Raw genomic sequence first — 27,730 nt, 5'->3', positions numbered from 1 at the left:
AATTCAGAAAAAACTTAAGAGCCTATGGTAGCAAAATACTTTTTCTAATTAAATATTCAGGTGAATGCTATGATCCCAAGAGATTTTTAATAATTAATAATAACACACTCAAAGTCCAATTGCATGAAAATAAGCCAGTACCTAGTCCTCCTTAACTGTAAGAATCAAGGATGATAAACAGATAAGGTAATTGCACTTTACTGCTTTTGTCACTTCTTAAAGGAGTTCAGGAACGCAATAGATGGATATTACAGTAGCTCCCCCTGCTGATGAAACACAGCAGCCTTCCAGAACATAATGTATTTGCAAGTAAAATTATTGTAGCTATGAATTAAAAATTGATACCTCGCTACTTAATTACCACACCTATCTGAGACAGATTCTAGCCTTTTGACATCCCAGCTGACTGCAGGTAAATAAGATGTCCTCTGACTCACCTTTAAGACAGAAAGAGGGGAATTAAGTGGACTAACTCAAGACCTTTCTTTAGAGACCACTCTGTTTTTCTTAATTGATGGTATGAAATACATTAAACATAAACCCCCAACCAAATACTAATTCCTGTTATGAAAATATGATTTATAATCTTTATTGGCTTACTTACACATAATAAATACAGAACAAAAACATCACACCCATTGATTGTATTACACAGGCTGTTTATCAGAATACATTACATTGTCTTTTCACTAGCCCTTTTATAGGGTTTTGGTATTGGATATTAACGATTTCCATTTATTAATCAATCAACATAAGAATGATTTCCCCATTATCACTTTTATACACGTTTCAAATAATCACATATATACCAATTTTGTTTAAAAATATATAAGCAGTATTTGGTATTTGCAATATAGGCCTATAATTTTCATTCATTAGATCTCTATTCATATTGAGAATTTCAAAATTATTAATAGCTTAAATTTGATTTTAATTAAAAATACTTATTTTATACTTCTCATTTAACTGAATCCCCTTCAGAAAATGAAGTGATGTGACAGAGACATTACAGGCAAAAGTCAATGTTCACTTCTAAAAAACAAAAGGGCAAAAGATCTGGTCCTTGCTTCACCTGTATAAGTCAGGAATAACGAAGCCACTTATTTAGTACAGAAGTGAGGAAAGAACAAGAAGCCAGAGTTTCTGAAGAGACTTGCATCTTCATTTCAGAGTTACTACTGCCATCCTGCTGTTTTCTTGCATAAATCTCTGCATCAAGCCACGATTATGATTTTCCTCTGTGTGAACATACTTATTAAACGGAAATTGGATTAGAATGATGTTTCTTATAAAAAATAGACATAGTTTAACACATTCTGAAATCAAATACTTAGGTGCAAATGCAATATGCATCAGGCAGTTCAGGTTCTGGTGATACTAAGGAAAATGTTTAAAATCTTATGCATAACACAATTCCTAACAAATGTACACCTGGAACTATCTGTGCTCTCAGAACATCTGAATTATCATACAAACTTCGTGCAAACAAAAGTTTTTGTCACGTTAAAGTTTTTCAGTTAAAGCAATTTCAGAGTTCCCTTCAAATTACAGAGCTGAAATTAATTACAAGATGTAATGCCAAAAGGACACACTAATCGGTTTCATGCATCTTTCAGTGCACGAGTTTTAGAAATGTAGCAAATCAGTCAGTATAAATATCTAAACAAAAGTTTGAGATGCGATTTTGTTTTACTAATACCCATCCCAAAGACAACCTGAATAAGTCCTACATCTTCACAAGGACTCACTCAGTTGTACAGTACTGAAGTTGGTATTGCATGCTCATTATGCTTATCTAATTCTATTCAGATAACCTGGACTTGAACAGCTAAGCCTTCATACCTAAGCTTTCATGATGGCTTTGTGTAAATGGCTCTCAGATTTTTCAATTAATAGGCAGACCATCCATTTGTAACTGGTTTGTACATGGAACATGTAGGTCTTCATAAAACAAACAGAACACACCAACCTAAGAATCCCAAAACACAACCAAGATCCACAGCATGTCCACTATTGCTCCAAAAATGATGAGATTTCAAATTCCTACCTTCTACATTAAAACACAATCAGAGAGATGAATCCATTGCACAATTATTGCCTAAGCTTGCCCTATATTTAACTGTGCTATACAGGCAATTACCTCAACGATCTTGCAGCTGAATCCCCTATGCTGGTCAATAGGATTTTTTATTTTCAATTTTTATTTCTAATGCTTTCCTCTCACATGGGAAAAGGATTCTGTTTGGGTGGAAAACCCCTGTTCCTTTAGCTAAAGGTTAAAAGGAAGAGATTCTGAAATATGTTAGAAATCAATCCTTGTGATAGAGGATCTAGTCTAATTTACATCAAAAAGTTTCCATTTAGAGAGGAGAGAAGCATCACATTTAACAGCCAAAAAAAATCTTGAGGGCCAGCGACATCAGCAATACACGGAAGGATACGTAATGAAAGCAAAGTAATTTGCACGTTATAAAGTTAACTCTACACTATATGGCTACTTTCTCCTCAGCTTGATAATTATTTTTTTTTAATGAAGTGTGGCAAAACTTCTGGAACGTGTTCAAAGTCATGCAAGCTTCTCTGCACTGTTATTTCTGAGGCCATTCCAGTACCGAGTCACATAAACTCCATGGAAAACACAAAGAACGGCGCACCTCCACTAACAAAAGTCAAAAGTTAAGTAAAACAGGAGAAATCCAGATACAAGTTTAGAAACTGAGAAACATACTCAACTATTAACTCAGCAGCTGAAGAACTAACAGCTGTTTTCTTCAAAATCCTCACAGAAAAACCTTTCATGCTTTTAAAAAGTAGGAGGTGACAACTAGGTGAAACTCTAGATGGATTCCTCACCATGATGGGCATTCTGTAAGTTGTCCAGTTGCCCATTAATACCCAGTGTAATGATGCAATACATCAGCTGGAAGGACGCTGAGAAGACATAGCTGAATGGTTATACGTATGTAAGAATTACATGTTTTATGTTAGGTCTGTGACAGTACAGATGGTCAGGGCACTCAGTACAATCACAGCAGTTGCACTAGCTAGGAATCGCTTTCTTTGCAAAGTAACTGGAAATGTCAAATCTGAAATCATCAAGAAGTTGAGAATGCGATCACAGCTTTGAGGATCACTATGGACAAAAAAAATATTCTTCTAGTATACAACTAAGCAAAGTGGTCAACATTTCCTGCACTGCTGATTCTGAAGAGAAGTCATATAGCAAGACAAATCCACCTGCTAAATAATTAAGCTGCATGCTGGCTGTAGGGAAATATATTTTGTGATCAGTAACAGCGGTATGTTTACCATTTTTGCCAACACTAAATCCCTCAACTTTTATATTAGTTAAGTCTTTCAGGAAACTACTTGCTATGTATGCTGCAGATAAAAACACTGCAAAGGCATAAAGGTCAACCTGACTGCTGAGGATTTCAATAGTTTTATTTTATTAATGCTACCTCTAATGCTGGTGGGCTTTGGATCAAATCCCAGTCTAGACAAAGTAACTTTACTGGAAAAGCAGACAAAAATCCCCAAAGTAAGCACACTGTGTAAAAATTTAATGATACAAGTAAATATGTTAGAATATTTATACTGGTACTCTACACCAGAATCAGACTGTATTATTATAGCATTGTCTAACTCTGGAAACAGACATTGCTGTTGTGTCTCAGGCAACTATTAATGTATATGGCACATATTACTCTAAAGCAGGAAAAAAGCCTCACAACTTGCAGACTCAGTTTGAGATGGATGTATATCCAGAAGCTAATGAAGTATCGGGCAGAGTGCTTTTTACAGACACCTTACAATGCTGTTAACATCTTCATCATGATTCACTTAATAAACCAAAAGCAATTCAACGTGGAAGTCATTTGATGTGAAGTGCTTGAGTGAAACCTGAAAGTTCATAATGATTTTAAAAGCAGGAATCACTTCCCAGCTCTTACAATGCATGCTGTCATCCATATTTCCCTGAGAAATCATGCCATGCAATAAACATGTAAAGCTAAATACACAATTAATGCAGTCCTGGATTAGAAAGAAAAAAAAAACAAGATGCATAACAACTGTTAATGAGCCATCAGCACTTAAATACTATTGCAATCATAGTTATTAAATTACAGTTACTACATAACAGCTCTAACAGAATCTGAGTAACTCAAAGCTTGCATGGAATGAAAGAAAACTGATTAAATGTACCATTCTACAGTAAGTTATAGAACTCAACTTTCTGTTTTTAACAGCAGTTTCTGTCTAGATTTTTGAGTATGCAACTACCTACAACTTCATCTACAAACACTCTTCCTTACCGATGCTTATCTATTTTCATGCATGTCACAGTTCAGCCATTCGGTTTAACTACTCTTCCCTCCTCCTCCAGTAACCTTAGCTTAAGCTCAGTAAGTTCATTTTCCTAGGATAGGAAGTTTATTTAGCAGGGAATTTCAATGATGATATTTACCACAAAGAGATGGAACTAAGAGCTACAAAAGACATTCTTGAACCACATTACTTAAGGCAAGTGTACTAGTAAATAGCAGTGCCTAAGCACAGTGAAAGGGACTGACAGTTACAAAAGCATGCACACAAAGAAGCAATTCACTGTTTTTGCTAGGATGACACGTGGTGGTTTGCAAAACGTGTAGCAGCATACTGGGTCAAGTATTACATGCAGCACCAGAACACCACTAAGAGGAACACCACTACTTAATACCATATTGCGACAGAATACTTTGCTCTGCCCCAAGCTGTGCACCAGCCTGCAGCTTCTAGGTTGATGTGTGCAGTGTATGCTGGCGCAGCTCCATGACAGGCTGGATCAGCTACATGCTACACTCCCCACGTCAATTTCAAAGTCAACATGCTGGAAATGTTGCACACATTGACAATAGAACTATCAGGCTCTCTGCGACTTCAGTGGCATTCTTGTGCCCCATACTTTCCAAATAACTGCTGGATCAGTATTATATCTACAGCACCTCTCATTTTTGGCATGACCGAAAACCTAACAAAGTAGCTAGAAAAACTGAATTGATTTTTCCTCCTTTGTTCTGGGTTGTAGCACCCAGGAGGCTAAACTAGACAAGACTCACCAGAACCCTAAAAGCTAAGGCAGGCTACATGGCACTTAGCAAATTGTCCTAATCTCTTCCATATATAAAAACAGAACAAAAAAATCTCAATCACACGCAGAAGAGATTCTTGGTTTGTCTCACAGCACTGCAGGAATTAGTTAAATGGTTTGACAGAACAATGCATGTAGTACTCATTTTCCATTTTGTGGGTATAGGAAATCACTATTGTTTAGGCATCTCATGGCTTCATCTCAAAGAAATGCTTGAATTAAAAATCCTTTTTTCCTTTTTAAGTTGTATGTGCTTCCTACAAGAAGCAAGTCAGAATAAAGACATTCCCAAAGTGAAACAGTAAGAATGCCAATTCATGCTAGCACACAGCGGTAAAGATCTGCAAGAGCCCCTTCACATTCCAGTTGTGTTATGAGGAAAAAAAATACCAGTATGTCACCATTACATCAGAGGTACCTGAGAATCAAAGCTAAATCTCTTGTGCATTTACCAAGCACCCATTAGAGAACTATGCAATTTACATTTCAAATAAGACAATATATTTATAAAATATTATTGTACTAAAAATCACAAGATCTTATAGAAAAATCTCATCACATTCTATTAAACACAGGAACAATGTTACAATTCATAACTTCAGTAAATAAAACTGCAGTGTATTTCTTGTAACCACAGGGGCACCACTGCTTAAAAATCCATGGCATTTCAAGAATAGTTAGCTTTTTATTTATCTTTTCTTGCTTTTTATTTTTTAAAGGGCTGTAATTTAACGCCAAAAAAACACCTGTTCAAGCTCTACAAAGTGCCATAAGAAATAGTAAATATCTTGAAAAAAGATTAACACGTCTTTTGTCAAAAACCAAAACAGCAGGAAGGCCCTAATACTGAGTTTGCTGAAAATGAAGATTATTAGGTCAGAGTCAGAACAACACTCTCATTGTACTTAGTTTCAAACCTAACATAATAATGCCATTTAACGTAAGTCATATACACAGAAAGCTATTATAAGCTTTCACTGTAAGTCATGAACATAAGGAAAAATATGGATAGCAACTGCCCACCACGCATTATCAATCCATCCTATCAATCAAAATGACCAGTTTCAAAAGACAGTATTAAAATATCCTGCTGAAAATACTATTATTGCCCATTTGAAAGCAAACTCAGCCTTCCTTGAGTTAGTTTGACAGAGCTGTCACTGATTAGTAGCTATACAGGAATGGGTTAAAATCTGTAGCTAATGGCTGAAATTAACAACTTCTAATTAGTCCTAATTTAGAAAAAAAAAAAAAAATCCCACTGTAAACTCTTTTACCAGTGAAATCCCTGAAAACTCTAATGAAGACAGATATAAAACTAGTTTTACTAACTGTATTTTCAACTGCTGTACTACTGGGCTTTCCAATTGAAATAAGAAGTTTTTCAAAACACCTACATAAATTTAATAAACTTATGTTTTTCTGCTTTTATTTTTTTATTTAAAAACTATTTCAGGAATACAAATATAGACTTACTATCTCAAAAGACACCTCAGATAACTGAAACCTTTAATGTAGTTCAATATTAAGAAATGGAAGGAAAACATTTGATAAAGGTGCAATACTCAACAAGAACAGCCCCCAGATTCCCTTTTCTTCCCCTCGTATCTTTTTTCTTCTCTACATTCAGAATGTTACATTCTATCTGCTGTTTGAGTCAATCCTTAAAACTTACTGAACACATTGCTTTCTTGAATTCCATCTAGTCTACAAGTCATATCACCAAATCATCTCTTGGAAGGATCATTACTAGAGGTTCAAAACATGAAAAGGCATTTGCTGTTATCCTTTCCTATCTGTATGGAAGGATAAGAATACGCTGTTATTAATAGCCTTGTTATGTGGAAGAAAATATACTACCAACTCAAAGTCTGTCCTACATTCATTATAAGAAAACAAAATCTATCAAAAGACTTTCTTTTTTTTAATGGAAGTGTCTTATAGGCCAGAAATTGGAAAATGTCACTGATTTATTTCAAATATCCTTGAACGTAATTATTCATAACTTCTTAGAATCAAATAAGACAAAAGCTGCAGTAGGAGGAAGATACAGGTTGTAAGGAAAACAATCCATTTTCGAATAAATTTATTAATGCAACTGGAAAAAAAAAAATAAATCAATGCAATTATTTTTTAGCTTTCACACTGTTTAGTAGATGGCTGTAGTGCCAACCCACAACGGAAAATCTTAACAACTTATTGTGATCTCTTTCCTAAGTTGGCAACCACAGAAATGAAAGTTTTCGAATTAAGCCTTCTATTTGAAATCATTTGGAATCACGATGGGTTACAGTGTTGGTCTTCTTAAGAGACTGTTCTTGAGAACACACACCCAGTGTACTGCAATTATAAATATTCTTTCATTCATTGTGATTTCAAACATTCCAGATCATTAGAAGCAAAGGATTTTTAAACAGCAGCACCCACTGCCGTTACAAGGCTTCTCAGAATGGGGTAAGACTATATATATGTAGTGTTCCAGGACTGTACAAAGATCTTGCCTTAATAATTACAAGAATTCACTTAATAAATTATTTTACTATTTCCTCTATTAATATGCAAATAGTTTATACAACATAAAAAAGTTAATTTGTACCTACTACAGGTAAGGTATCTATTTAGCTTTTCATCTGAAAGCCTGTAGGACGTGATGACCTGCAAACTTATTTACATAACTCATTGGAAGTATTTTTTAAAATAACCTTGTCCAGCATTTAACAAAACCGAGAGTTAAAAAGAGAAAGAAATCACTTAACAGCATTCATTCGCTTGATTTTGTCAAGTAACTTCACCAGCTCAGTGTAGTAAGGCAGGTTGGTTGCTCAGATGGACTAAGATCCCCTACGTTGATACGCGTGGAGTGAATTTGTTCATTTATAAAATCAGATGAAAGCAACAAAGATGTTTAGAGTTTCACAAGAACAGAAACTTCTCATTTTTACTAAAAATTCAGAATAGGCACTGAAACATTACTCCTTTGGGACTTCTCCAGAAGATTGTCTCTTCACTAGGCATCAATCCATTTTTAAACTGAGCAAAGAAAAGAAAAATTATCAGCACTACACAATTAAAGATTACAAAAAAAAAGGTAATTGCTACACATGTTAATTTCCATCTTATAAGTAAACTACGGAAAGAGCTTGTACAAAGCTTAAGACATCATGATAACTCTTGTTAGTATATTTCTAATTTAAACAACGTTGGGGAAAAAAATGTACACTTCTGATCATTCAATTTTTTATGTTATTTGGCTAAGACAGTTCTAAACTAAGCCTGTCACCACAGCCCTAAGACAGACTCAACTATCTGTAACATCCCTCTCAGAGCTTTGCATAGTGCCCCACTACCTTACTGTTTTCCAAACTCCCAAGGTATTCTTAGCTAATACTGTTGTAATATACTGCATCTTTACCCACTGAAGGCAGAAACAAGGTAAGAATAATGACTGGTATAGAATTTTGACATTTCTTTAAAATTTTAACCTATCAATTCAGAACAAGATTAACTGTATGCTCTGGAAAGTTGTGTTTGTATGTAACAAATGCCATCATGGAAAAAAAAAACCAATCCTCACTTATTACTGTATTGTTTATTACCTTTTGTCTATGAACAGCAGCTATCTCCATCTTGTGAAACACTGTGCATAGGAATAAGACTTTCACACTGCTCACTTTCTTCTGGCATTCTTAAAAGAAAAGAAATATTTTTTAATTACATGGTAATATGTTGGCTACAAAACAGCCCATTTAGCAAGCACTAAGTGAGTGACAGATGTTTGAGCTGCAGACATAGCCAAGACGTACTAATGCCATTCACAAAGTTAACACATTTTTCACTGTATGTTCCGGGAACAGCAACAACCACAACAACATTAAACAAATAAAACTATGATATCTACTAGGAAACTTCTTCAGAAATGTGAACAGACTTCCTGTATTCCCATTTTCTGAATAGTACATAGGTTGATACATGGATTAGCAAATACTGCTCAAAAGAAAATTAACTACTGAGGTCCATCTTGTATGAAAATAGATGTGAGTGATGTGACTTACAGAAGGCTACAGCATGGCAGAAAGGCTAAGGGAGAGATGAGATTAGGAACGGGATTTTGTGGTTACCCTACCTCTGAATTCGATGTTTTCTACAAATAAAGGCAAAAACTCTTCTGATTCCCACCATCACAGGATCCCAGTTGTTATAATGACATAAAAGAGTGACGATGAAAAAAGAAAAAAATACAGGTACTGCCCCTGCAAAAAACAGCCAAGAGAACTGCACCTGGAATCAAAATACAAACATCAGTCGCTCATCAGTGTTTCTAAAAGAGCACAGTGCATAGACTAATTACTATTACTGATTTATAAGCTTACGGTGCACACAGTTCTTTTGAATTGGTTGAAATACTACAAATATTTCCACAAGTTATTTGGTACAATTTCTACAGTCTCTGATAATCATAATAGGTGAACAACCTTTCTTCTGTTCCGTACAGCTAAACATACAGTTAGTGCTGTGGTGTGGATACACTCCCATTTTTCGGCTGTAGCTATCTACTGGATCCAGATGAGGAAGTCTCTTGGGACATTTTGATAAACACTTCGACAAGCAGGTCACACAAAAGAGCTCACCTCACACCTGATGGTTCACTGTGAACATCCTGTCTGAGCAGTCACTGCTGAAATCACTGCCCACAAACAAGACTATGCAACTGGAAAGTTTCCATGTTTTTTTCATTTAAAAAAAACAGAGCACATTACTTGTCCAGTTTGAACTAAATTCTCCTTGTGTCTATACTACTACTAGCAATCACCCCCTGAGACAGTTTTAAACTTAGGTTACAAAAGTCAAGGGTGCAAGAATTAGGAGTGCCTAAGAAACATCTGTAAGGCTAACAGAGCAATGAAACGTAAGCACAGCTCCCTCTGGTGGAAACACAATTGGAGATTTCAGAGGAGAAAAGTTACAGTTTCGATACCCAATACCAAGTACTGATGCTTAAAAGATAAAAAAAAGCCACCCACCCATAACACCATCTTGCAGCCTCTCCATCCCACACAGGTATATGCACACAATGTAAATGAAATACAGGTGTTATTAATGGTCAAAGTGCAAGCTAGCATGCAATGGCAATGCTTACAGTTTAGCCATGTTACAGACACCTGTGTCTACACTGAGGGGTGTGAAACTTGTTGGACAAGGTGGGGATGCCCTGTCAAAAAAGTCACTATCATAATTTCAATGAAGATGATTTGAACAGGAAGTGCATTAGAAAGAAAGTGAGTTTGAAAGGTATTTCCAAGAAGTTAAACAGATGGTTTAACTTCCAAATTAAAATTTAACTTTGGAAATTAAATTTTGAACAGTATGGATTTTAATCCAAAGTAAAGACCAGAAACAAGTGACTGATCCTGCCTTCAGGAAATAGAAACAATTGACTTGAACTTAAAGACAAAAAGACAGTAATTAAATGCTTGCAGAATCTGCAAAATAATCATTATTCATATTAAATTAAGAATTCTACATTCCATGCCATTGATTATTAAATTCAAATATTCAGGATTGGAATTAATGCATATATAAATATTTAAAAACTGAAAATTCTACCCAATCAGTACGAGAAGAAAAATATTGATAAAGCTTGAAGAGTAATATAAGCTAATTGCACGTAGCTTCTATTCTAAACTGGTTATTGGATTCTTTTTCTTCCTTTGTACGCAGGGTTTATCCAGTTATTAGCTCAGTAAGAACTGAAGGCTGCCAACTAAATTGAGGCCTAACATCTACATCAGCCTAACAATGTACAGTTAAGCACTGTACTTTAACTCTGAAAACTTCCTGTTACAATAAAGCACTCCACCAGGTATTATCAATGACTTAGGGTACTTTTCATCCAATCATATACATAAAGAATGCAAGTGAGGAAGTGCAGAATTACTATAACTGTCAATATAAGGAAAAGATTAATTATAATGCAGTTCAACAGTTATTAACAAGTGACAGTAAAAGCAAAACTCTACTCATTGTAAACATCATTTAAAATAACACTGCCGCTGAACTAGGGATAAAAAGAAAAGAAGTTCAAGTCTGTTAACAATGCTCATAACTTAGCAATACTTTACCTTCTGCATGCACATGTCAGCTATTATGGACAGAGGTATCGTAAGGCTTAGCGCAAGTGTGCCTATCAGTGATGAGGTAAGAAAGCAGCCCCTAGAAAATAATAATTAAAATAGTAAAAAAAAGGAAGACACGTCACTTGTGTCAAGAAATCCTATCCAAAAAGATAAATATTTTTGACTAATAGAGAAATAAAGTTAGCAGACTGTCTGCTACAATGCACCCTTGAAATTGTTCTGAGTTTCTGTGAGCCTCCTCTGCTTGCTACAAGTGCTCTCATCGTATTACATAAGCAACAAAAAAAGTCAGTAGACTTCTAAATCATCTAGTTGTAAAAAGAAGAAATCATATTGTTTCTGTTCCTAAGTGGCAGACCAACAAAACTGTGTGCGTGCATCAGCAGCCACAGAAAACTAACCCTTCTTCCCAAATTTATTTGCAGGTGGTACTTATGCAAAGAGCCAGTTTACTGAATAGAGTTGGAAAGAAAAAACCCTCAAAAGTATGTGCATCTACAGATCTAAGATAAAATGTGAGCTCCTAAGATCTTCTGCAGTTTGATACAAACCAAATGCACAATAAGTTTAATTGTCTGAGCCATTTTGATATCAAGCAAAATGCATGTAATACAATTAACACTGTCCTTCCAGGAGATACCCAAAAGTTCTCAGCTCTGCTATAGCTTTTGAGCTTTTCACCTAGAAGTCTCCTGTTCCATCCTCTGCTGCAGACCAATCCAAAAGTCAGACTGATGTATGAATTGCCGTATTTTGGTGATTAATGCATTTTAATGAGATTTAGTGAAGTATTCCTCTGAAGGCCTAAACAAGCACATCAGCTACAGAATACTGATTTAATGGGTTCTGACTCATGTTTTCACAAGGCTTCAGAAACCAAAAAACTGTTAAAATAGAAATTCATGCTCCCCTATTGCTATTGTGACTATACTACCAAGTCTTTTCATCTCAGTGAGAGTTCTATGGCAAACTACGCGCACAATATCTTAATAAATTCTCTATAGCACACATCACTTGCTTTTTAAAGAAAGCTGCTGCCCTTAAACAGGACATCATGATGCGATGGATGACACTCTGCAAATCAAGCTAGAGAGCAAAAATCCTACCAATTTGACACCCTGATATTTGCTGACACATTTAAGACAATTTATATTGTGAAATTTACATGAATATTACATACCATAACCAGAGGAACTCTGACAGAACTGTTCCAATAAGGCCATTAATGACAATACACATCCATATCAGTTTACTGGGAAACTCAAATGCTTCAAAGCCGGTATAGTGAAGCAGAAAAAACCCTGGCCATAGCAGCAATAGATTGAACAGTCCTACAAAACCTGAGTAGAAAAGCAATATTAAATTAATAAAAATAAATATCACTCAGCATCAACAACTGAAATCTCAAACGCTGCTATTCTGACAACACAAATACGTAGAAGATGCAACAAATCAGTATTTTAAGTCTTTCAGAGAGAGGAATATAAGAAAATTTGCCTGACACTAACAAACAGCACTTAGAACAGATATTTACAGTTTTGTAGTGTACAAAAAAGAAATCCACTGAATCAAAAGGGTCAGTGCACATTCCTAAAGGTAGTTATCTGTCACTGTTGGGAGTACAAACAAGAAACCTCTCACACAACTAGTTTCTTAAGTACTCATTAACCAGGGCAAAAGCAAGCCTTCTCTACTTCCTCTTCTGCTCTTCTAAGTCCTTTAACCATTTATCTGTTAATTGCCTGAAAGCAAAGAATTTAATCACACTGAATTAAAACTTTCAGTAACATTGTTTTTATTCTTACCAAAGAACATTGGTATATCGAGTTTATCTTCTCTATCAACTTTTCTTTTTATCATCACTATGTACACAGCATACAGCATTGCTCCTACAAGAGACCAAAGGGAACCTGCAAAGATGAAAAACACCAGCTTAAGACATGTCAAGTATCACATGCATTAGGATCAGCTGTTCAAAATGTACCTATTACAAAGTTGTCAGAGATGCAAATTCTTTGTGATGGAATCTATTGCTATGTAAAGAACATGGAAAATGCAGAAAGCTCAAAACTGTGAATGCTGAGTCAGTTAAGCTATAAACTAGCTTTAGAAGCAGAAACTACAGAAGCAGTTCGCGAAGAGTTACGTGTGAAACACAACTCCAGTACAACATCCTGAGTATTATCAAAAGATGGGACTCATCACCACACAATCCACAGTTATAAAGTAAATACCTATTGTATCTCTTCCAGGAGATTTCTCAGATCCAGAAAGGTTAACAAGTACCACACCACCAATGCTAGCAAAAAAAGAAGAAATGCAAAATGCTACTTAAAACACAAAAGCTTTATTAAAAAGATGAAAAAAAGAAGGAGAAGAAAAAATTCATAAAGGATTTCAATCTTTTCACAGTCTTAATTAACCATAACAACAGACTTCTGGCATAGCCAAAAGGAACACTGTATTGTTTGTTAAGGCCTGATCCAAAGCTATAAAACAAATTAAAAAAACCCCACACCCCCAAACAGTGCACCAGGCATCTAATAAAGCAGGTTGACGAGACATCACATGTCAAGTCACCTCCATTGAGAAATCAGAGTTTAAAAAGTGACCACACACTTCCAACAGAAACTTCATTAATCTTATTTTCTATGCAAGCATGAACTTGATAACTGTTCACAATATGCAGTATTTAAAAAGTCATTTTCCTCAATTTGTCTGAGGAACAAGGATTTAAAAGCACATCAATATATTGTCATAGACACCACAGGTCTGTTTGTCTTCTCAACATTATCACAGAGTTTTTGATTAAACACTCTATTGCATTATCTTACCTTAAAAAAACTGCCAATAATTTGGACAGAGTAAATCTATCTCCGCTGTTACTTGGAAAGACTGCAGCTAAGATTAAAGTAAAAAGCCCTGCAAGACAAAATGAGAAGAGTTGATACAATTCAATTTTACTACTAGTTTGCTGAGAAAATAGCGCTGACACTTTATGCTTTATATTTCACATACTCATTTCAAATACATGATCTTATCACCCATAATCTTAAATGGAACTACTTTGAAACGAACACATCATGGCCTAAATGCTCAGACGAACAAATAAATACACACTCAACTGAGAACAACTGACATACTAACAAACAGCAGTAAGCCTGAAAAGTCAGTGTGCTTTTAAAATTATTCTTTATAAAATGACTTAAAAAGGGGAATATCATTTCATTCAAATATTTCATATTTGAAACCTTCAAAAAAAAAAAAAAACAAAACCAACTATAAATATATATTTAAGCCCCATCATTTCCCAAGAGACGCAGCTAAAACATTACACAGGTCATGTGTACACAACCAAAAATAATTCTATGTTATAAAGCTTTATAATGCACATCTGATTGTGTAACTGAAACCTACCAGAGGTTGAAGACAAGATATTAACTATGGCAACTTGGGTATCTGATAGAGCTTCTTGGTAAGAGAAATTTGCCAAGAACCACTGGAGGATGAGAAAAATAATGTAGTGATTACATTACACGACAGAGACAAAATTAGAATTAAACCAGCTGCATTCAACCACATGTATAATAATGGAATAATATACTTCAGAACTTCAAAATAATTAAATAACATAATGGCAACACATTATCTAAAGGTACTTTTATCTTGAAGAACTTGCAAAACAAGATAATTGCTGCACATGGGCTGCAAAGAAATTTCCAGAGATACGTGGGACATTAGTCACAGCCTCATCTTCATTCTAAAAAGCAAACAACGCTTACACTTAATGCTTCAGAAAACTTTGGAAAGATTCGTGTCTGTCAATTCCCTCAAATACAAAAAGTAGCAAGTGCTTAAACATCTCTTTATCAACACCTCATTAAGAAAATCTCAGATTCACATGAAAGTTACTCTCTGAAGTCTTAGACAAGGCTATTTGTACCATCCAAGAAGAAATACGCAGACACACCATTAGCAGCAACCATGAGTGGGTTGAAAAGGATTTGTTTTGAACTTAATGACTTTAAGCTAGAAAATCTGCATGTATCTATACATGGAAATACATTCAGACCATTTTCATTAAAGGTGGAAACAGCCTGTGTAGATGCAAGTCCAGATTTTGCTGCATTAAACATACACAATGTAGGACAATAGGACCTGAAAGCATGGAAATCACCCTGTATCTTTTACAACTGACCTTACAGTTAACTAGAAACACAGGATTTCTTTTTTGCTATCCTCCCTTCAAGGAGTTGCATGCTTCTGTTCAGCATGAGGCACGTTTTACTACTGACAGTATTCTTTAGAAAAGGAGGCATAGAGAATACAATTCCTCTCAATACTCTATAGCTAATATTCACTATTACTATACAAGTTTTAATTGCATTCATAGTCTTCTGAAAAGAAAAAAAGAGGGGGAAAAAAAATGGAACACATACCACAAAGCAAAAGAAGAAGCTAATCTTTGCTACTTGAGTTGCAGTGAGTTTTCCTACAGTTTTTAATATTGATTCCTGCTCCTTAACTGCTGGGTATGACATGCGAGACAACTTGGCTTCCAGTGCGTGGCTTGATGGGAGTTGCCGAATCTCCATAATATTACTGAACCTCACACGAGGCTTTTTGGGAGCTTAAGAGAAAAAAAAACAAAGAAAAATTTGCATGGGATCATTAAACTTTCAAGCCAACACAACATGCTAATAAAGCTATGATGTTTTACTACAGCATTGATTGCAATACTCCCCAATTTATGACAAGTTTCTATCCAAATAGAAGACTTCCCACTATTTTTATTTCTCACAGTACTATTTTGCTACTTGATAGGTTGCTACTGAGGCAAAATGCAATCACTGCTTTAAATCAGTACAGTTATCTCTCAAAAAAAAAAAAAAAAAACAAAAAAAAAAAAAAAACACAAAAAAACCCAAAAACTAAAACCACATCATTGAAAACAGCATCTTTCCTGTCAAAAATACCCACAGTATTAGTTAGGGATTATTCTGTATTGATGAATATTACAAGTAAGATTAACTGTTAATTTAATAAAGTTAACCATAAACTACATACAGCTATACCTAACTGCAAGGCCAGTTGTTCAGAGTATGAGTGTATCCAACAGTCAAAGCTTAGCAGAGATCATAAGGTCACTTCTTCATTTGAAATCCCTAACTAATCAGAATATCAGCACTAGACAGTTCCAGATTTCATTTATAAGATTATTGTAAGGTTATTTTCCTATAGACAGAAAACATTACACACTACATATAAATATTAACTTGATTTGATATGAAACAATTCCTCATTTTCTAAAATACAGAAAAAAACAAACCATCCAGCTCAAGCAATCATCAAGTGTTTGGTACCTACTACCACAGGACAGCAGAGCCTAACAAAGCAATTCTAAAGATGTCATTCAGAAATTAACGAGGAGACTTTCCCCTTTATAACCAGGGACCCTTTTGCTGAGGATCAGACAACTGGACTCTTTGACAGCCAACATTTCTTTAATTATCTGGGACAGCTAGGCCTGTTTCGGCTACTATCACATGATAGTAAAGCTCAAATAAAATCAGAATGCACATAGACTGGTAAAATTCTTACTTTGACTGCTTTGCTCCTGCTCTAAAAAGGGCAATAGCTTGTTTTTCCAGAGGCTCACTGCTGCTGTTCTTACAAGCCCAGAAGGAAAGAATCACAAGTACTGAACCCAGCTGGTCCCTTGAGATAAACATAGGCTGGATCTGTAGTGACCAAGAAAGGTAAACTGAACGACAGGCCTATGTTTTCTCTACCTGAAAGTAAATATGAGACTGCATTTCATGCATCATGAGATTTAAGGGGAAGAGGGAGGGAGAAAGGAAAAAGAAAAGGTAAGCCCTGCAGCACAACAGCAGTTACACCAACAAAGAAGAAAATAAATCAAAGAACCAGCATTTCAGCATTCCAGAAAATCTTTACTCACTTTTCTCTGTATCATTATTATTACTGCCACTTTTTTCAGTTGGCAAATCGTGGAACTTTACAGGAACATATAAAGGTTCGCTCTGAAAAGATGCAGCGTAAGTAAAATACAATTAAGCAGGATATTTAAATTATAAGTAGAATTAAATTCTTTGAAACTAAGCACAACAAAAAGATTGATGAATACTAAGAAATTCATATGTAATTCAACATCAAGAATGCTTGTATATTACCTGCACTTAACATTCAACATACTGGTATTTGACTGCTGCATTTACAACTGTGTGCTTTTGAGCATATCCCTCATGAACACAAAGGTCATCCATGAAAAACTGAAACCTACTGATTTAAAATTAGAAAGCAACTCAAAAATCACCAAAGTTTCCATAGATCTACAGCCTCTGTCCTAGAAACAGAAAATACCCATACAAAAATGAATCTATTTGAAACTGGTGAACTACAACTAAAAGTTAAAACATGTCTGGGAACAGAACTCTGGTGTACAAGACACTCTGCAGGAGTTTCAACAAACTTCCAACAAGGCAACAGTTAAGCTGCATATTAGAATGAAATTAATAAGATGTAGGAGTGAACTAATAAAAACGTCCAGTAGCTGCATTTTTGTTAGGCTCCTTGTTTAGGACCAGAATTTTTTGTGAGCGTTTAACACCAAATTGTTTTATGATGAATCCTACGTTTATGGTCAGGTGATCTTAATGCGTTGAGCAAACTAAGATTATTTTTGAAATGCAGATAAATAAGTTGAAATAACAAAGAATGAAATGATGAAAACTTCTGAAAAATCTCTTCAACTTCTCATTCTGTATAAGATATATATTACATATTACAACTTGTCAACGCTCAATTGCCATCCCCTAAGCTATTACAGAAACAGTTTGAGCTTCAGATCATGTTCTGTGCTTTGAATTCAGTTCTGGATGCGGCCTTCAGTTTCTCTATGTAGATTAAGCAGCAGTCTGCGAGCAACAGAAGCACAGCAAATTGTCATTTATGGACAATAAAAATTGCTACAAAAATGCCATCTGGCTTATCAGCAGCATACCAGTACTGGCATTTGATTCAGTGAACTGCAACACTTCATCCACTGGAAGGAAGGCAGTCCATTTCTCTCCAACTGCAGTGCAGTAACACAGCATACAAGGTACTCAGCTAACTGAACGGTGTTTATTTGTCTTGAAAGTTGTTTGGCTTTTCCACTAGTTCTCAACATTTTGCTTTGGCAGCTACTGATCTGAATATCTAAACATTTGCTTTTTGCAATGTAAATATTTCTTTCATAAAGTACTCCTGAAACATTTAAATACGTTTCATTGAGCTGAGAATCTGTATTTCCTATAATGTGTAATAACACTATTTGCAGTACTTATTAGTAATAAAGCTACTATTTTCCTTTGCCAAAAGGTATTAGATAAAAGTAGATAACACTTTAAAGACAAGAAGCCAGGATAACGGTGTCATGTTAAAATATAAAGCACCAACCTTCTCAAATTAAGGAACTTACCAGAGAACTGTTTACAGCATTATCTGTCGTACAAGCTGCAAAATAACCTTCAGCATCTGCAAACTAATTAAAAGAACCTTACATGTAACCATTTATGATGACATTATTTTGCAATCACGGCTTTTTTAATGTTTTTTTTCCATAGTTCTGTTACGATTCCTTCCCCATCATCCCCACTCCAATAATCAACAGGGCTTAGAAATTCAAAAAATAACTTTATTTCAGTAATTCCCTTTATCTTGAGTGACCCCACTGAACAAAATACCCAGGTATCCAGCAGGATCAGGCTGTTAGAATGCCAAAACTTAGGAAGTTCAGTTAGTAAGACACTCCTCTATGCTACTGCACATACATTACAATATTCTTTTTGTTTCTTTTACTGAGACAAAACTCCTTTGCAGAAAAGCATGGAACTCTTGACTTAGTTTTAACAAGATTTCCATTACGATGAGGTCAGCTATTATTTTTACTTTTCCATAAGGTAACAAGGCTGCTACCCCTGTTCCCTGATTGGCAGTTGATTGTTCTACAGTTCTGGTAATAAATGGTATATCCTAAATGAAGTCTTTAATGTGGAAAAGGGCTTACAGTAAGCTGTCTTTACCATCATGGTTGAAATAACAATCTATGAATGTGCCATTTTTGTTCAGGTTGATAAACACAAGGTATTTTAAAGGCACCTGTAGTAATCATATTGTTGAATATTTAACTAAACTGCCTGAAAAAACAAGAAGGCTCTGCAAAAAAATCAGTTCACAAGATGACTGTATCATTACCTTTGACACAGCACTGCACTGGATTCAGTGGTCTGTATAACCACTACACAATGCACTCCGGACAGCAGCCCTTCATTCTACTCACCTGCTCAGGTTAGTTAATTTTATTAACTGCTCTGAACAACTAATTATCCTTCAGTGCATACATCATCCTTATTAGTCATTACTGCCAGTGAAGACCCTGTAGGTTTGTCTACCAAAAATTATGCCAAGATAACAGCCAACTCTAAATGTTTTCCATGCATTTAAAGCAAGATTTAAAGAAAAAAGAAAAAACCCACAGAAGTTAAACACTATTTAAGTGCATTATATGTACAGCTACCACTGTCTGTGAAGTCTGACATATTCAGAAGGACTGAAATCAGTTATTTTCATACAGCTCATTTCTATAACAAGATGTTATTAACTACATGTTCTCGGATCACCTTTTCTGTTACTTGAGTGCAAGATTAGCATCAGGCCAAATGCCTTACTGCTTCCTGAGTCCTGCTGCTCAGCATTCTGAAACACTGGCACAGAACAAGCAGTCTTCAACATCTTTCACTTCCTTAGAAAGTGCCTCTGTTTCTGTAATAATTTTAGACGCTAGCACAAACTGTCCCCAGTTCTAGGATGAGCAACAGAAGGCCATTCACATGCATAAACGTTACCAAGTACAGGGTTAAGAACAGCAAAAAAAATAAATAAATCATGTCTCTGCTACATCTCCTAAACACAGCTTTAAAAACCTCAAAATCTCTTCAAAAAGTAGTTCACAGATCTGCCACGCATAAAAAGAGTCATTAATAAAATTTAATGACAATGTTCAAATACTAATTCAATTGGTTACAGACGTCGGGGAAGTAGAAGGGCCCACAACAGTGAGGCTCATCAGCTCTTCTTGAAAAGAATCATCCCCTGCAACCATTTAAGATGAAATACAAGGCTAAACAGACAATGCTTTGGCTCAGTAGAGCATTTCTCATGATTCCTCACATACTTCCTACTTCTTTTTTTACCTTTAGTTCCTTACTCTTGAGACTATTATGATCGTCTTATCTGCCTGTGCTGTGATTCAGCTTGTAAATGCTTGTCTTAAAACATTTATTAAAGCAAGTATACAATTTTTGATTCCCTGTCTCAGATAATTCTATACCAACTTCTATAACACCAAATACCTTATAAAGTTAAAATACTTACAAAAGCTGCATGCCTTCCGCGAAACCCACGCGTACATTGTTGCCTCCACGGTTTCCAAACAATAAATCCCAAGAGGTATAGAACAAACATAGATGTTTTTGCAAATGTACTGAAAAAGGGTTTGTTGTACTTCGTAAAAACATACTGTGGAAAGAAAATAATTGCAGCATCCAAAATTACCAGGTATGTTGGAATTTGTGAAAACGAATGAACAGTTTCAAATATATATATAGTACAGGACAGTCTGGTTTCCAAAAATCAATGCTCCACGTCTTAGCAACCATGATCAAAAGACAAGGGGTCCTACCTATTCTGGGGACACCCTCCCCCAAACCATCATAAATAGCATCTTGTAAGGTACTATCCACCAAAGGAAAGCTACTTTTTTACTTATTAACCAATGTATTGATTTGTTCTTGAATTCAATTAAGATCAAAAATGCACTTACATGCAAATATTCCTAAATAAAAGACCAATTTTATAAGCAGTTAACACTGCAATCACAGACCAGAAAACATTTTAAGTAACATTTCAGTATCAGCAGCATTTCCACCAGGTCATTGGAAAAAATGTCATCTTAATAACAGCAGGCTAATACACAAAGTAATGAAGACCACAATTCCAACTGTTGAGGAACCTGAACTTAAAAAGAATTTATTAGAAATTTATTTATTTATTTATTTTTGCTTAAACTCTGCTTAAGGTCCTAAAACTTAATAATAAGTAAATACCAGGCCAGTTTTCAGACTGAGTATATTACCTAATTACCACAAACCTTTCCACAATTACAGGTTGTAACTCCATAACACACAAGGCCTTTGACCCTAGACTTATGGATGTTCTGTACTGAAGTCTACCTAACCTGTAGTGCTACAATTCACTTACTACTCACAGAAATTTTAGGTATTATTTAATCAAAATGGCAATAAACAAAATGAATTCCCTAATTACAACACATTTCCATGGGCTTCCTTTGTTTCATTTTAAAACTGTCATTAACATTTTCTGTAGTGAAACCAGCATTTACCAAGTTGAGCTTGTTCATAACTTGTAGCATATACATGTGACTACAGTAACCTAAAGGCCACTGTCTTCCCGTTATTAAAAAGTAGGTAGTAGTTCACATCACACCTACTGAGCATGAGGGACTACATTCCCTCTGAGCTTTTCCTCTTAAATGGGATTCTTTTAATATGCATGGAGCAATACTTACCGAAGTGAGTTCAGAAGAGGCAACCCATATCACATCAACAAGGAGAAGAATGACAATTCCTAGAGCCATTCTTCTACGCTGAGAAGATGAACTGCTCTGAGAGCTCATTCGATTCATGATAAAAACCCACACCATTTGTAACCTGTTCAGTATTAATAAAGGAATAAAACCCAAAAGATTAAAAACATCAAGTTAAAATAAACAAAAACAAATAAGAAAAGAAACAAAACCCAAAAGTTTTTTTTTTAATCCTGCTTGTGTTTTAACTCAAGCATTAATCATGAGCACAATGGATCTACGTGCACTGTTATTTTCAATAATGCTACCAGAAAGTGATTCAATCTTGTCATATTGCCTTACAAGTGTCAACTTTAAGGTTTAAACTTAGAAAAACCTCAAATTTTATCCTTATAAGTCTCAAATACAAGTTCAGATACAGGGCAGAGTTAGATATCTCATAGTTCTGTCTACTCACAGTAAACTTACAAATACTTTCTAATGAAAACCAGTAACATATGCACATGGTAGTTCTATGATTAGTATTATTTTCTTTGCCTACTTTAATAAAATGTATTAAGAGTTTATTTGCTACAGAATATATAGTGTCCCTTGCTGTTTATCAGCACAAAAAACTCAAATGTGCACCATCTTGAGTAGCCAAAGAGCAATTCACCTTTTTGGACTCCTACAGTAAAGACAGGTGAACTGTTTTGCGAATATAGTTATCGGAGTTTAAATTACACTTTGACTTTTCCTCACATTGCCAGTCGCTCACTGTCTCTTCATTATTTGTGCAGTTTTTTATGACTGTGCCAGTGCCACCGTCTTCAGTGAGGAAGCTGCGTGATTTTTTTTTTCCTTCAAACAAGCTTTTTCTTTGGATTAATCACTTACATTTATCCATCACTCAACCATAGTGGTTGGAAGGGACGCCTGGAGATCATCTAGTCTAACTGTCCTGCCAAAGCAGGTTCCCTAGAACGCACAAGTGCATTTGAGATCACAATCCTATTTCTCACTTTGTTTCATGTCTTTCCTTCAGTAAATAGTCTTTGCCACATTCAAACATTGCCACTTTTACTAAATCCATTTCTCAAAAGAACTTATTTCCAAAGAAAAAGATTATCAAGCAGAGTTCCTGAAGTATAATTATACCACTAGATCTATGCTGCTATGTTCCATGTGTGGGCATTAGTTCTGGGTAATTATTCTGCTTCCCTGATAAAATGGTGGGATTGACAGGAGCTAAGTTATGAAAGACTCAGCAAGGAATTGCAATCTCTATTCAAAACAGAATAAAGGAGAAAACATTTGTTTTCAAAGAGAAAAATAGGGATATTATTTTTAATCTGAGCAGCCTAACAAGAAGGTTGTAGTGCTTAGAGTCTTGTGAGGGTTTTTGAGTGTTTAGGAATTGGTTTAATAGATACTGTGTACTATGGTGTTCCAACTGTGTTGCCATTTTATTATGACTAATCACCTAGAAGCCATTATGTTATATATAGCCTAGAGATCACTCACATGGTTGCACAACATGCAGCCAAAATTGAATCTGGACATTAAAAAGTTACGAAAGATCTATAAGAAAAGTCTAATTCCTTGTCAGGCTACCGGGTGACAAAGAAACAGTACTAAGATATAGCAGAAATAGGAAACTACACCACTTAATGTGCTGTGAATAGTTAGAGGAAAGATAGGTGAAAATGGGAAGGAATTTCAGTTCCCTAATGGACTTGAGATCCCTATATGACATGCTCATACCCATCACCCTTTTGTTCACAACAGAGACTGCTTCAAAGCATGCAACCTGTATGATCTGTGCCTAGAGACTGCGTACATTCTGTAGTTACTTAGTACTGTGTTAGGCTTCTATAAATTACTTGCATTAGGATCTTTCGGTGGGAGTGGAGATGAGGACAACAGAATTTGTGGCTTAGATGTTACATGAAGTCATTCAGAGTATAAATAGATTACATCATTTCTTTTCTACTTATATATAGGATTTAAAATTTAAATAAAAAAAGAACATATCTGTTCCTAAAAGCTACAGTGTGCCTTATGTTACAGTAATAGCTACTGCTACTTGCTCTTTTGACTACATGGTGTCTCCTTAACACTTTTGAGTGCCTAATTGATCATTCTTCCATAAAGAGGAAAAAAGCTCAAGAAGAGGCAACTAACAAGTCTTGATTGCATGTGCAGCAAGATGCATCTTCCAGCGTGCAGCTGACTAAAAGAAAGTAATGCTTCACACAGAATGCAAAGAGATATCAACTAGTATTTTGGGAAGTTTTCGACATCATCCTTCCTACTGACAAAGACCAAGTACTCCCAAACTTGCAATAGAACACAGTTAAACACGTCTCCTTATGTGGCTTCTACACAATGGCAGCAATTAACTCATAGAGTTAGATTAATTTAGAAAGATCACCTTTACTCATACGTACCTTCCACGGTAAGCGTAAAACAGAAACAGAAAATGCTAACACATTTCACAGATCATGTCACAGTGAAGATAATCTCCTAGAGGAAAAAAAAAAAGAAAGAAAGCTCTGAAAAACTGTTTGTATATTATACACTTAGATTTGCAAAATATTTTCTAAAATTAAAAATCCAACTAGCATCACCTGCAGCTCAAGTCCTACACGGTAGGGGCATACAGAGAACCTTAACTACTGGTCCACATCAAAACACTAGGAAGACAACACTGACTTGCATGAAATCAGGATCATTTACTGTAAATGTGTTCCAAAGATCACTGTGAGAAGGAAGCCAATAATACTGCTTCTACCACACACCTCTCCTGAAGAGCAAAGCTTTGTCCTTTCAAAATATTTCATTAATGAAGTGCACAGAGTTATGATAAACTTCAGCTACCAGAAAGCACAGCTTGAAACAAAAAAGGATGAGTTAAGAGTAAATGCAATATTTCAGCCTGTTACATCTAGCAGATACTTCAGCCTACATTTGCTTTCTGTTTCCATTATAAGGAAATCCACTTTCCATGTTGTATAACTTCTAATATATTGGGTGAATGTAAATAGTGAAGGGATTTTTCATTTTAAATGCAATTCTTATTATCATTATAATTTTCAGCAATTAGCATGGCATTTCAATTCATTTACCATTTTAATAGTGTTAGAGTTGGGATTGCCATCTCGTGGAACCATTTTTCAGCCAGTTGCATGAAGATCTTCTGGAAAAAGAAAAAGAAAAGCATGTGAAAAAAGCACATTTCTCAATTCTTGCCAAGTTGTTGCATTTTGCTTTTCATGACGTAACAGTATCCTATATCACTTCAGTCACCACTTCCATTTATGCTACTCAGAAACAAAAAAGGATTTGAAGAACAGTATCTACATAATCCACAGTACCTGCTCAGCTCATTGAAGAAACTGAAGCCAGGAGGCTCAACAGCTTGCCCAACTCTTAGCATGATGAATGGGCAAGAAGTAACTACAAAGGACACAAAGTATAACTACAGCAACACTTAACATGCAAACTTGTTTCTATAGCACTACACGTTTCAGCCGGCACATTGTCGCTTCTTCTACTACCCACCCCTCATTAAAAGTTCAGTCCTAAAAGGGGAAAACCACATAAAGCTCACAAGATACGTAAGCACTTTTAATGTACTGATGATTAGGAAAGAGATCTTTATGAGTAAAAGAGCTGAAAAAATGATTGTAACGCAGAAGCATTACCCCTAAGTGTTTTTATGAAGAAAACTAAACTCTCCAAGAAGTATTTCAGAATAACACGATTCCCAGTAGAGAAGCTCAGCCGCCAACTATGAAGAGAGCAACTCAACTTGAAATTCTTCCTTGTGTGTGAAATAATCTTGTGTAAATATAATATGAAAGACAACATACCAAGGTTTACCCACAGAAGGAACAGCTTTAGTTTTTCCAGTTATACTGGCTGCTCCAACCCCACGAGTTCTGGGAGAACCCCCCCTGCTCCTTGAACATGTACTGTCATCATCAGGTGATTCTCATTTCAAGTTTGATTACTTCCAAGATAAGATAAACAGAAACAATGCATTGCCTCTTAGGAGAAGAAAAAAAAAAAAGCTGAAAGTAAACCGGCTGAAATGTTAAACTCATCCCTCTAAATCTGGAAATTAATGGACTAACATTACAGCAATGTTAGTCTAACACAGCTTTGACCTATGCTCTCAAAAGGCACCACTGGGTGATAGTAAAAGCCAGAGCCTTCAGGAGAGATGGAGAGGTGAGACTTACACAGCTTGACAGCCGTGCTCACTGAAGCCCTGTAATAATCACTCAGGACAAGCTTCCTGCAGAATACAATGAGGCAAAGGACCTCACTGAAGGACTAAAAGATTTTCATACCAGTATTGAGTGCTGCAAGTAAATATTGTCTTTCTCAGCTATATAAAAAGCCCAAAATAAGCGGAGATAACACTCCAATTCTATTACCAACAACAAGAAATAAAAAAAATGAGTAAAAGCTGAGCTTAACATAAAGGGATACTTAAGAAATCTGCTTGTATATACAATACTGGAAAACATACATACAGCATCCCAGCATGACTATGTGCTGCTGGGCACGGACGTCTATTGCCACATCAATCGTACACGGCAGCTTCAGGCTGAAAGCCGGCAAGTGGGACCGATGTTGCCCAGTTCTTCCTTTCCTCCAATAACAGAAGAGAAAAAATGAACATCAGGCTGCGAAGCTCTTTCAGTGTAATCACGTACAGAGCAACAGACATCTGTTAGACACCTGTAATGATACACTTACAGCTTGCCAGGGACAACAAGTGACATCTACCTCACCAGCTGCCCATCTAATCTTGTCGAAAGCGAGACCTAAACATATCTCAGTGTGTCACAGGACAAACAGCAGAGGAACCTCTGATAACAGCGAACACAGCGGCCTTCCAAGCTGCTGTGTTTTGAAGGCCGAGCCCTGTGGGCACACTGCGAAACCACTGCTCTCAGAAGCACGAGTCTGAATGGGCTCTTCCCTTCCTGCCCGGTTATCTTTGCGGTAGGAATCGAGGAAGGGGAAGTGAGTGAATTCCCTGAACGCCCTCAGAACGCAGTGGAACGGACCGTGAGGGGAAGCACGGGGTCTGTCCCTGCGCTCACACGTAGAACGAGCAGGAGTGAGAGCCAGAGAGGACAACCGGACAGAAGGACGGGGAGCAGAGACCTTGGGCCCGGCCCCGGTAGTACCGGCGGGGGCGGCTCACACACACGCGGCCCCACCGAGAAGAGGAAAGCCGCCCCCAGGGCGAGCAGCGGAGCGAGGCCTCGCCCCCTCAGCGCCGCGGCCCGGGGCCGGGCAGGGAGAGGCCTCTCGCCCACGACGGCCGGTAGGATGTGACAGGCGGCGGGGCCGAGCGGATGGGCCGCCGTCCGCCTTCCCTACCCCGCGCACAACCGCCCCCTGCCCAACGAGGTACCTGAGCGCCGCGCAGGGCCCGCAGCTCCAACGGCACCGCCCGCGGTCCGCCCCTTCCTCCCGCCCTCCCAAGATGGTGCCGTGCCGATACCGGCGGCCGAGAATCCATCCCCGAGGCCGCGAGCGAACGGCCGCCCCGCCCCGGGGCCGGGCACATCGAGGCGCTCGGAGCTCCGCTCCACTGACAGGAGCAGGAGCTGCTGTGATGGTCCTTATCGAGCGTTTCTGCGGCCATCTAGAACCTGTGCTTTCTGTAGAGCTTGGGGGAGCTGAAAACAATGCACAATGTAGTTATGAAATCGCTTGTGCATCTCACAGCATCTGATTGCATTTTGATCTCGCACTTCCTTCCTGTAAGTGTTTATGCTGGGAGTCAGTAAA

General features: G+C 36.6%; 1 protein-coding gene across 8 annotated transcripts; it reads right to left on the bottom strand.

Moving 5' to 3' along the window:
* Positions 1–558: 558 nt before the first annotated feature.
* SLC35F5 (solute carrier family 35 member F5) lies at positions 559–27,463 on the bottom strand. 8 transcript variants are annotated; one of them, XM_015868984.2, is made up of 19 exons: positions 27,351–27,463; positions 26,458–26,571; positions 25,042–25,112; positions 24,364–24,439; positions 21,917–22,058; positions 20,704–20,847; positions 18,749–18,811; positions 18,290–18,361; positions 17,228–17,309; positions 15,705–15,895; positions 14,683–14,764; positions 14,100–14,187; positions 13,500–13,564; positions 13,071–13,175; positions 12,446–12,605; positions 11,251–11,341; positions 9,255–9,409; positions 8,728–8,816; positions 559–8,161 (listed from the first exon to the last, which is right to left on the bottom strand). In XM_015868984.2, the coding sequence occupies exons 5-18, from the start codon at positions 22,049–22,051 to the stop codon at positions 8,735–8,737; spliced, it is 1,515 nt and encodes a 504-aa protein (XP_015724470.1). In that variant the 5' UTR covers positions 22,052–22,058; positions 24,364–24,439; positions 25,042–25,112; positions 26,458–26,571; positions 27,351–27,463; the 3' UTR covers positions 559–8,161; positions 8,728–8,734. The 8 variants fall into 8 exon arrangements, with proteins under 8 accessions (XP_015724470.1, XP_015724472.1, XP_015724469.1 ...); XM_015868986.2 differs by having other exon boundaries at positions 26,454–26,576; positions 27,351–27,453; XM_015868983.2 differs by having other exon boundaries at positions 26,458–26,576; positions 27,351–27,453.
* Between the last annotated feature and the right edge of the window lie 267 nt (positions 27,464–27,730).

This window comes from Coturnix japonica, chromosome 7, assembly GCF_001577835.2.
Source record: "Coturnix japonica isolate 7356 chromosome 7, Coturnix japonica 2.1, whole genome shotgun sequence".
Lineage (NCBI taxonomy): Eukaryota > Metazoa > Chordata > Aves > Galliformes > Phasianidae > Coturnix > Coturnix japonica.
The sequence above is the reverse complement of the archived record's forward strand: the minus strand, read 5'-3'. Positions and strand labels throughout refer to the sequence as shown.

What these genes read in the sequence shown, in the direction of transcription:
- SLC35F5 (XM_015868984.2), bottom strand. Translation starts at nt 22,051, where the DNA reads ATGGTGTGGGTTTTTATCATGAATCGAATGAGCTCTCAGAGCAGTTCA. An exon ending in CCTCTTCTGAACTCACTTCG is followed by an intron (nt 20,848 to 21,916) that starts GTAAGTATTGCT and finishes TTCTTTCCACAG; the next exon opens with TATGTTTTTACGAAGTACAA. An exon ending in TATCTTGTCTTCAACCTCTG is followed by an intron (nt 14,188 to 14,682) that starts GTAGGTTTCAGT and finishes TTTGTCTTGCAG; the next exon opens with GGCTTTTTACTTTAATCTTA.